This window comes from Podarcis raffonei, chromosome 2 (assembly GCF_027172205.1).
Source record: "Podarcis raffonei isolate rPodRaf1 chromosome 2, rPodRaf1.pri, whole genome shotgun sequence".
Taxonomy (NCBI): domain Eukaryota; kingdom Metazoa; phylum Chordata; class Lepidosauria; order Squamata; family Lacertidae; genus Podarcis; species Podarcis raffonei.
This window is the reverse complement of record NC_070603.1, coordinates 70,211,686-70,223,189: the sequence shown is the minus strand read 5'-3', so window position 1 is coordinate 70,223,189 and position 11,504 is coordinate 70,211,686. Positions and strand designations below refer to the sequence as shown.

The 11,504-nt window shown below is 43.7% G+C and overlaps 1 protein-coding gene across 1 annotated transcript; it reads left to right on the top strand.

The window, feature by feature from the left end:
• The first annotated feature begins 645 nt into the window (after positions 1-645).
• CDC23 (cell division cycle 23) lies at positions 646-10,430 on the top strand. Its single transcript, XM_053377302.1, has 16 exons — positions 646-822; positions 2,204-2,276; positions 2,942-3,079; positions 3,269-3,311; positions 3,659-3,764; positions 4,421-4,553; positions 4,898-5,075; positions 5,160-5,257; positions 6,034-6,115; positions 6,258-6,411; positions 6,630-6,749; positions 7,298-7,373; positions 7,874-7,935; positions 8,608-8,686; positions 8,914-9,033; positions 10,128-10,430. Exons 1-16 carry the CDS (start codon positions 683-685, stop codon positions 10,296-10,298), a joined length of 1,773 nt encoding a protein of 590 aa, XP_053233277.1. The 5' UTR covers positions 646-682; the 3' UTR covers positions 10,299-10,430.
• The last annotated feature ends 1,074 nt before the right edge of the window (positions 10,431-11,504 follow it).

Sequence of the window (11,504 nt, the reverse complement as noted above, 5' to 3'; positions counted from 1 at the left end):
GGCCCATTCCGATTGCACATTCATGTTGTACAAATACCCGTTTTCCTTATATCTAGGAAATGCAAGGAAATAAATACCGAGGTATTGCACCAATTTTTACCAAGACGTAGGCAGGATAAACATACTCTAATCTGCTCCCTAAATTGTGGAGCAGGTGTCTAGTTCAAACTGCTGCATGCCATGCAGGGGTCAACAAACTTTTTCAGCAGGGGGCCAGTCCACTGTCCCTCAGACCTTGTGGGGGGCCGGACTATATTTTTTTGGGAGGGAAATGAACGAATCCCTATGCCCCAAAATTAACCCAGAGATGCATTTTAAATAAAAGGACACATTCTACTCATGTAAAAACACACTGATTCCCGGACCCTTCGCGGGCCGGATTTAGAAGGCGATTGGGCCTTAGTTTGCCTACCCCTGCTAGAGCAACAACACTCATCCTGCAGGAGAGGAATGCGGAGGAAGAACCATCGGCGGGCTCGGAATTTATCTCACTCGCGCCTCCTCCAGGCTGTCACTTCTCGGCCAATCAGGGAGCAGGAGTTCCAGGCCTCCGGTTTTCATTAGTCGAAGGTCGCGTGAAGGAGCCGAGCCGCGTCCTCCAATAGGGTTGCGGGGCTGCGTCGCGCGCGAGCCGAGGAGCGAGGCTTGGCTTTGGTTGGTCGGCGCTTGCGTCTGCGGGAAGATGGCGGCGACAACCACGGCGCCAGCGGTTGTGGCCGGGTCCACCAGTGCGGATTTCTCCGACCTGCGCGGGATCAAGAAGCAGCTGCTGGACGTGGCGGAGCGGAGCCGGGAGCGCGGCCTGCAGCACAGCGGGAAGTGGTGAGGCGGCGGCGGCGGAGAAAGGGTTGCGCGTGCTCTCCACCGAGTCGCGGGAGGGCTGCGTGCAGGGTCTCCAGCAAAACGGGGGCTCCGCAGGCTGCAAGGGGCGCTCTGGGGCGACGGGATGCTGTCGCCGTAGGGAAGGGCGAGAAATAAAAGAACTCGGCAGCCTGCGCGCCGCTTGCCAACTCTTGGGCATGGCCAGGTGTCATCCGGCTATTGCACAGCTGAATTGTAGTAGGGGGCTGGCTGGCTATTTTGGGGAAACGCCGTTCTGCTAGTTACTAAGGTTGCTTAAGTATTATGGCTTATGATGGGTCTGTGCACAATGTGCACATTGAAGTGCCAGCTATATCGGGCTGCAGGCCGCCTGCCATGTGAGGATGGATGGGCAGTGCTGGATTTACATATAGGCTAAACAAGCTATAGCTTAGGGCCCCACTCGCTTGAGGGCCCCCAAAAAAATTAAATAAAAAAAACTGGATGTACATTTCCAAAATACAAGCTAAAAACAAATAAAATAAAACCTACATACAGCAACAGTGTTTTGTGTTGTGTATGGACCTGTTAGGTCCATAAATTACCATATAGCATATATTCAACACAAAAAACAGCAACAATTTGTTGTTGACAAAGGACAGCTGGACATATAAAGGGCCCCATTACCTTCTGTAGCTTAGGGCCTCACCAAACCTAAATCCGGCCCTGTGTATGGGAAGTCTGTGCATGCTATTGTGCATGTTGGGGAACCTTAGTCCTGGGGTCCAAATGCAGCTCACAAGCTGCTGTGTCCTGCTCTTGAAACTGCCTGCTGGCTATGGCTCTTCCCCAGGCTACACACTACCATGGCCCTCCTCTGTGTCCTCAAGGGTTTTTGCCTGGATGCAGTGAGCCTGGAAACATAGGAGGCTACCTGTTGTACAAAGGTGAGAATCACATCAGTTGTGCCTTCCACTCTTTGCCTCTACACACATGTGCGCACACCCACCCACACCCCAGCATCATGCTGCCCCCGGAAAGTTGCGTATGAGGGGAAATGGCCCTTGTAAAGAAAAAGGTTCCCTTCCCCTGTTGTATGTAATGAGTACAGTGGTACCTCTGGTTACGTACTTAATTCGTTCTGGAGTTCCGTTCTTAACCTGAAACCGTTCTTAACCTGAGGTACCACTTTAGCTAATGGGGCCTCCTGCTGCTGCCACGCAATTTCTGTTCTCATCCTGAGGTAATTTTCTTAACCCGAGGTATTACTTCCGGGTTAGCGGAGTCTGTAACCTGAAGTGTTTGTAACCCGAAGCATTTGTAAGCTGAGGGACCACTGTATTGTGAGCCAGACTGGCAGAAAGTGGTGTTTTTTAAGCTGCAGTGGGCTTTCTTGTTGTAGGGCCTCAGAGCTGGCTTTTGCCCTGGACCCTCTGCCCTTTAATGAGCTGCCTCCTGCACCTGAACTCACAGAGGTACGTACGGGAGGAGGGCTTGTTTTTGCAACATATAAAACGGATGAAGCTGCTCTGATGTGGTATCCTAGAAAATCATAACTTTAAAAAGTTGTGGCAATTGGAAACAGTAATGCTTAGAAAAAAGACAAGCAGCCTCCATTTGCAAGTCAGTTTGCATTTCTTATCCACTTGAAGGCTTTACTTGTTTAAGGAAGGGATGAGAGAGGTGCACATTTATTTAATGCTCAGTTCTTTGTAGCTGAGCTGGAGGGAAGGGCTGCAATGCAAAGATTAGAGGACCCTTGGTTCCCAGTATTGCTTCTAGCAGTGCTAGGGTCACTTGCCAGGCAAACAATTTTTAATGCAACCAGTTTGCTTTCTTAGGATCCCTTCTTTTTAGCTTGTGTGGGCTTAATCCCCTCCCCTTTGCTCTCTTGTCATCAAGGCTTAAAATATCATAAAATTAAACTGATTTTCTGTTATTCTCAGAGAAGCTCATACTTTATTAGAGAATAGGAATTTGGTCAACCAGACGTTATTTGAGAACTGCTGTTTTCAACCCTGTATTTTGTCTTTCAGTGGAAACTAAAAGCAAGAAAAGCATTTGCTTTTGTTACTTGACAGAAGAAGGTGTCTAAGGAATTCATTACATTGGAATTTAACTTTTTTTTTTTTGTCCTTAGGAAGATGCTTGTGACTTGGATGCTTACACCCTTGCTAAATCTTACTTTGATCTGAAAGAGTATGACAGGGCTGCTTACTTCCTCCGGGGCTGCAAGAGCCAGAAGGCCTATTTCCTATATATGTACTCCAGGTACCTGGTGAGTTAATAGGATAAATCAATTCCCGTTCCTTGATTTCCTCCCTCTCTTCATAAAGATTATGTGATATATCTAGAAAGTGAAGTTTTATTCTTTTTGCTTCTAGTAGCTGGACCCATGTCCAGTGAACGTCTCATGATAGAAAATTGCTGGTTCTTAAAATTCTTTTAAAAATTTGTTTGTTTGCAGTCAGGTGAAAAAAAGAAGGATGATGAGACAGTGGATAGTCTGGGTAAGAAACCAACACACAACTTTCTCCAGTTTGGCTTTTGACGCTTGATTTACTGTTTCCAAGACTGCAAATTATTTTTTCTTTAACTATTGTTTTATTTTTTAAAAAAAGAAAATGCAAAACATGAGCAAAATTTAACTGTTAAATCAACTTCCCTTTCCCCATCATACATTGTTCTGTATTTGAGCTAGTTTAGCATCTGTCTAAAGCAGTAGCCCTCAAAACATTTTGCAATAGTACCACCCTACTACAGTACAATATTTAAAAATGGTTTTATAAACACGTAAAAATGGTTTTATAAATACGTACTGCTAATGGTACCAAATAATAGATTACTCTGTTTACAGGTCCGTTGGAAAAGGGGCAGGTGAAGAATGAAGTTCTAAGAGAGCTACGGGTAGAGCTTAGCAAGAAACGCAAAGCCAGAGAGCTGGATGGATTTGGCCTTTATCTGTAAGCACTGAAGTGATGTACTAATGACATATTGGAGGGAATAGCCATATGTTTACATCCAGGTATGATGAAGTTGGGATTGTGAAATGAATAGAGATTCTTGTATTGTCAGGGAACTGACATCGGAGCGAGAGGCGAAGGGGAGGCTCCCAGATGATGCGGGCGAAGGACCTAGCAGCAGGGGGAGAAACGGCTCAATAGAGGGGGAAGCAAATCAGCACAACACCAGGGATAAAGGGGGGGCAGATGGGGGAAGCGGAGAGAGGGCTCCAGGACTCTTCACTGGACATCAGTGAGGAGAGCACAGGTCCTCCGTTACCCACGCCCTCCCTGCGCAGAAGACTCCCGCGCAGTGAGAGGAGGAGGAGACTGGGTGTCAAACAGCTTTTATGTTGGAAGAGGTTTAAGAAACGCCCACTGACGGATTCTGCTAGCGACTGAAGCAGCCACGATGAGAAGGGGCTGTGCAGTCAGAAAGGTTTAACCAGGCAAATTAGCCTAGAGAAGCACCAGTTTACGCACGAGTAACTCATACCCATTACATGTATGTTTGTGTGCATGCAATTCACCACACAAAATGTCAGACTAGGGCATGGGGATGGCATAGGCTCTTGCCCTAGTAGTGTTTCTCTTACTCTTTCTCTGTACCCCCCTAGGTATGGAGTTGTGTTGCGAAAGCTGGACCTGGTGAAAGAGGCCATTGATGTATTTGTTGAAGCTACCCATGTTTTACCATTGCACTGGGGGGCCTGGCTGGAGCTTTGTAACTTGATCACAGACAAAGAAATGGTAATTTGCGGGATTCTTGGGTGCAGGTGTGTGATGATTGCTGCCCTGGATTTCTTTGGGAGGAAAGGCAGGATATAAATTCAGATCCGGCCACTATTTTCTGGTACTATTTGATCCATGAACTATCATGAGGTCAATACAGTATTTGGTGGTTTTTCTGATTTGGAATACTTGAATTTGCCAGCAAATCTTAAGTAATTCAGTAGCACTTGGAGGTGTTAGCATTCTTTCCATTGAGTGGGTGGAGAGAACCGAGCCCATGTTGTAACCTTTCCTACAGTTCTTGGGGGCTGCTGTAGACTGCTTCTCTAAATGTGTCCCTCTTTGTTTGTGGTTGTTGCCAGCTGAAGTTCCTGTCCTTGCCAGATACCTGGATAAAGGAGTTCTTCCTGGCACACATCTACACAGAGCTACAGCTGATAGATGAGGCCTTACAGAAGTACCAGAGTCTTATTGATGCAGGATTTTCAAAGAGCACCTACATTATCTCTCAGATTGCAGTGGCCTATCACAATATCAGAGGTCAGTGAATCCTTCCAGATTTGGGCATTCTGGTGTTTTGTTTCCTGCTTTTTTTCCTCAGTGCCTGCCTTTCTCTTTCCTCAGATATTGATAAAGCTTTGTCCATCTTCAATGAACTAAGAAAACAAGACCCTTACAGGATAGAAAATATGGACACCTTCTCTAATCTGCTCTATGTCAGGGTGCGTACTTTTTTCCTTAATCTGAATTACATTATAGGTTGAGTAGTGGGTGGTGTGGGCAGGATGGAATTGCTTAGCAGTCTTCCCAAAGCCATGTTACTGAAAGGGAGAGTGGGAGGGAGCAGGGAGTTTGGCACAGTGGGAGGAGCATTGGATTGGCTGAGCTGCTCTGTCTGTATTGTGCTGAGTTCCCTGCTGCCTGACGTCTTGGTAACTGGCAGCGATGCATTGCATTGGGGAGCCAGGTAGGCAGTCACTTCCTATACTACCATGCTGGCCGCTGCTGCATATGACCCTACCTCAACCTTAAATTGCTCGCAATCCTTCAGTTTGTGTACAGAACTTTTCTGTCTATATTCCTTAAACTTAATGTTTTCTTAGCGGTAAACCCCAGTAGGGAAATTTGGTCTGTAAGGAAATAACAGCATTGCACTATCAAGTGAGAGAATATAACAGCAAACAGAATCAGGAAACATTTGCTACAGGGAGATGTTCCACTTGCCTCGAAATGGTTTGTGAAGTTATTCTGGATATTGCATGAAATTGCCAGGTCTTTGGTAGTCCCTGTTGCTGATGACTTCCAAACATCCCAAGATTTGTTGTTCTTGTTGGACTCTCCTAGTTCAGACAACCTAGTGACTGATTTTGTGGCTTGAAATGCAGATACTTCTTTTTTTCATGCAGTGGTGTTACAAGAGTGTGTTTCCATCCCTGCAGTTCCACCCCCACCCACTGGCTCCTATCCTTAAGCTTACCACTTTCCTTTATCCCACTAGAGTATGAAGCCTGAACTGAGCTATTTGGCCCACAACCTATGTGAGATTGACAAGTACCGTGTTGAGACCTGCTGTGTGATTGGTGAGAGACCTTCCTTGCTTGAAGAGGGATGGGAGGAAGCTGCAGGACATGATCCTCTTTCACATGAAAGAGTGTTAGTAGAGTTGTTGTTTCACAGTCTCTGGCTGCTCTCTGCTCACTTTTCATTGTGCTTTTGCCATAGGGAACTACTATAGTTTGCGCTCACAGCATGAAAAAGCAGCTCTCTACTTCCAGAGAGCGTTGAAGCTGAATCCTCGATACCTTGGAGCATGGACCCTCATGGGACACGAATATATGGAAATGAAAAACACATCAGCAGCTATTCAGGCATATAGGTGCGTGTGCAGATGCCTTCCAAAAAAGGCTTACTTCTGTTTCCACCTAGGGTGGGGAGTACTTTTAACAAGATCTTTTTCTATTGTCGTTACTCTCCTAATTGATTCTGCTTGTGCCTTTCTTGTTGAACAAATGCAGACTGTTATGATCTTACCTCCATTTGTGCCGTATACCTGTATACTCTTTCAAAGAATTCCTGTAGCTTTCTCTCTTCTAGACATGCCATAGAAGTGAATAAAAGAGACTACAGAGCATGGTACGGATTGGGGCAAACATATGAGATCCTCAAGATGCCCTTTTACTGTCTCTATTACTATCGGCGGGCCCATCAACTCAGGTAAAACTGCCCAGTATAGATACTGTCCTTGTGTGTAACTCTTTTTAGTAGCTGCCGTTATCAGTGTATGGAGTCAGCTTGCTATAAATGAGATAGGGATGTGCATTGCCATGGCTGCCCTGCAAATTACAAAATCTAATGTTTCAGTTCAGACTTGAGATTGACCAGAGGCAGGGGATCTTAACTGTCATTTAAAAGATAATCTGATCTTTACTTTTGCAAAAAAATAATGAGAATTTGGCACTTAATATAGCTCACCGTATCTCTCCATTGCTCCCAGACTCTTCCTACTCTACAGTTAAAGGAAGGGTGCATGGGATAATCCAAATTTTAAAATTCAATTTTGAAATCATAACAAGTCCCAACAGCTGGGTTTTAAGTGTTTGATTTAATCTCTTCTTTTGGGACGTAGACCAAAAAAAAAAAAGACTGTTGTGCTCTTAGATTTAAAAATGAGGCTTAGTGCTCATTGGGTTTTAGGTAGCTTTAGAAGTCTGAGCTTATTCGGTCTTTTTGTGAGCCAGCTGATAGTTTCATGTTTTTCACAGGCCCAATGATTCCCGTATGCTGGTGGCTCTTGGAGAATGTTACGAGAAATTGAATCAGCTAGTGGAAGCCAAAAAGGTAGGGCGGGGCATGGATTTGCATTTGAGTGGCAGCAGTGGGGATTATCCTGAACCAGATAAAGGGAATGCTAGTGTATTTCTGCTGTGCTGTTTTGTCAGAACAATTGAATTGCCTCTGTCCATTCATTGCCTCTTGAGAATGGACTGGTGAATGTAGGTTATGTAGCTGGAACATAGGTACTGGGGGAAAGTGCTAAAAATTGAGCAGTTTCCAGAACTGAGCTTTTATTCTGTTTGCACTTTTCTTCCATGTAATAATAGCAATCAGATCTTCGGATGGCTTTGTTTCTTCATCCTCTGTTCGACAAAAAGAGGGAAATATTGTCCAAAACTTGGAGCTAGGTTTTTGGAGTTATCACTCCTATAGTCTTGTATTATGTTAATTCTGATGTGCTTCATACTATTCATTCATCTCTGCTAGGCAGGATAGTAGGCAATATCACCTTTGCCTCTGACTCTGGACTAGACACTTTTGCATTTGTTGTTTTTTCTTGACAGTGTTATTGGAGAGCCTATGCTGTTGGAGATGTGGAAAAAATGGCACTGGTGAAACTAGCAAAGTAAGTAGTAGTTTTATATTGCTTTTCTTGGATAGATTGGCAAAACCTCCTTATCTGACCACTGCCTTTTGGACTGAAATCTTAGTCTGCAGACGTTATGATGTGGATGTTTCCTGTCTTTCTGCATAGCTCTTAGTCCTTGTGATCCCAGGAAATTATTTAGGGGAAGTACTCCAGATTATCTTTGACCTTTATGGCAGCAATATTCTGGATAACTACTAGTGGGTTTTTCCATAGTTCTTGGTATCCGCATGTGTTCTTGGTGAGTCACACAATGTGCGTTCATACAGGTTCTGGCAATAATTAAATGGCTACACATAAACTAAGTATAAAAAGTATTTTATTATGTATATCAAAATAAATATAAAACAAAAATTGCTACAGTATGGAAATGGGATGTGTGCATACCTTGATGAAAATGACCCCTGAGAAATACCTGTGAGTAACAGGCGCAGAGATTAAGACATTGCTTAATGTCTTTCCCCCCATAAATGCAGCTCACATTTGATAGGCTACCTAGGCTTACTCCAAAACATGTCATTTGTTATTAGAATAATCCCATCAACTACATACTGAATTCTTATAGTGGACAAGAGGTAGCTTCTTCTCTTATAGTGGTGGTCTTATCCTGTAAGCAAGAACACACTTTTGCCTTTTTTTCTTCTTTCCCAGGCTTCATGAACAGTTGAATGAATCGGAGCAAGCTGCTCAGTGCTATATCAAATACATACAAGATATCTATTCTTGTGGGGTGAGTCAGTTCCAAATGATTTTGGGAATGAAAGAGTGAAGGATATACAAAGTGGATAAAAACAGGTGTTTGATGTTGTTTTTTAAAAAAGAAAAACATTGTATTTAAATTGGATTTTGTAAATAAAAAGTTGTAAATACTCAGTTTCTCTCAGGTTAATACTAAATCTTGATATAAGAAATGAATTTACCCTGAACCAAACAATAAATACCTTTGTTCTATTCTAGGAGATAGTGGAGCACCTGGAAGTAAGCACTGCCTTCCGCTACCTGGCTCAATATTATTTCAAGTGTAAACTCTGGGATGAAGCCTCAGCCTGTGCACAGAAATGCTGTGCATTCAATGACGTGAGTAGCCAACACATCATCTGTGGACTTCTTCACTGGGTCCCATGCCTGCTTCTACCCACAGTGCCACCATTGAGACCACTCTTGAGTATGGCTATAATGGTTTGAGGCCACACATGTGTTAAGTCATACTTACACAGGATTTTGAAAGAACCTAAAAGAGAGACTGAAAGCCCAACTCTTTTCTAGAACAACAATCTAAATCCTTCAGGATTGTCAGAGAGCTCACCCATCTACCTCTAATAATAGAACCAATCAATAATACACCAGATCATGACAAGAACTTTGTGAAAAGCAAGTAAGGAAATCTGCTAAAAAGTTTTTATTCCTTGTGGAAATGGAGGTTGACTTAGGTAGCTAGTTTTTGCTTGGTAAGAAATGTGTTGCTAGTTACATGGATAAAACATGAAAATGTGCAGATATGTGCTTGCAGGCTACCCAAAAACCTCTTAGTGGGCTTTATATGGCCTGCAGGTTAGCTTGCCCTTGAAATAGATAAAGAGAAAGCATGAACAGGAAATAAAGTATTTAGAATCCTGTTGATGAGTTGGTTTGGCATGGGGAATCCTTTTGGCACAGCAGGCCAGATGTTCCCCACCCCATTGGGCCAACTTTGACAGGTGGGTGGCATTGTGATATCAGATGATTGACAGGTAGGTTGCCCTGCCTCACCTGTCAAAGTTTCATTGTTCAGCACTTCCCAAATGCTTGACAGCCAGCTTTCTTAAAGGGAAACTTGGTTGTGCAGCTGACAAAGCCATGTCTCTAAGTTCTCCACACCTGATGTCACATAGGACACTGGGTATGGGACAGGTGGGCATGGTTTAGAGAAAACAGTTTTGCAGACTAAATTTAGCACATGGGCCAGAGGTTCCCCACCCCAGAGTTGGTGAATAGTTTGCTGGAGTAGCCATTTCAGGGAGAAATATATCATGGGATTTGCAGTATCTAAAGGCTTGCTAGATCTGACATTGAACCACAAGTTTGATTGCAATTCAGAATGGCTGATCTTTGCACAGGAACACCCATGTGCCCCCTTTCTAGTTATTGCACTGTGCTTGCTCTTTGCTCATGCAACTTCATTTCTCTTCCAGACAAGAGAAGAAGGGAAGGCCCTCTTGCGGCAAATCTTACAGTTACGAAATCAAGGGGAGACCTCGTCCACAGAGATTGCCACACCTTTCTTGCTTCCGTCTTCACTATCTGCCAATAACACTCCAACACGCCGTGTGTCACCCCTGAACTTGTCCAATATTACACCTTAAAGTGTGCCGGCCTCTCTGGGCTGATGTGAACTGCAAATGTAATCCAGCTGGAGCCTGGGTTTTTCCTTCTAATACTGCCTCTCTAAGGAGAGTTCTGTATCCAGTGATGCCTTCCTAGAAGGGCTGATATTTCATAGTGAGTGACTGAATCCATTCTACTCCTGTTATGCCTCTCCTTTCTAGCATGACATCTTGGTGTAAGAAGGTATTCCAAGGTCACTTTCCTCTATTGACATCAATTGGAGTTGCTTCTTTGCCTGTCATGTTCATGGCATTCCTTCGTAATGTCTTGCTGCCTACCAGTGTGTCATCTTTTGGAGGAGAAATGATGCTGCCTTGCTCTTATTTCATGATGGAAAGAATGTCCTTGCAGCAGTTGGTCCCTTGTCCTTTTGGTCTTAGTTACTTTTCAAGCAAAATCGCTGTGTTAGATTAGCTAGCTGGTAAAAGGAGCAAGTGGAGAGAGCAAAAGGACTGCCGTTTGTCTAGCACAAATGTAGAGACATGGGTGAAAAATGTAGTAATTCATATCCCATCATTTCCCTTACTAATGCAGCAGCCGATGCTGTTGTGTAGCCTGGTAACAATGAAGTGGTGGGACTTCTATGTGTTCATTAAGATAAGAGTGCAGTGTTGACATAGCTTTTCCATATATACGGGCTCTAGAAGTATCCACCACTATTTGAGTGGCAAAACTCATCTACACATTTTTGTTGCCCAGGAACACAACATAACTGTTCAGTAGAAAAAAAACTATTGCTTAGTTCTTTGAACTAAGGGGTGTTGTAAACTAGTATTCTAGCAGGGATGCAGTTTTGTTGAATATGATCCTATGACATAAAATAATGGTTGTGATCTATCCTCAATGTGAATTAGCAGAAAGTGGTAAAGAATAACAATGGTATGATTTTCTTCAGCTGACATGAGAATTCAGGCATGCAAACTTGACTTGTCTACAGTTGAGCAGGTAATGGTATCAAGCAAGCTTGAATTCTGCTTCCACTATTAAATTGTTTTTACTACACATTCTTGTCATTTATGTTAGTAAAACACAGAACTTTGACCTCTGTTGTACAGCACAGATGTTGGGGCTAGAGCACTCACATTTTGTTAATTTTTATCTTACCTGGAGATCCTTGCAGGCAGGGGTTCATACAGAGCCCTCATTTTATCATCACAAGTGGTGGTGGTGGGTAGACTACGAGA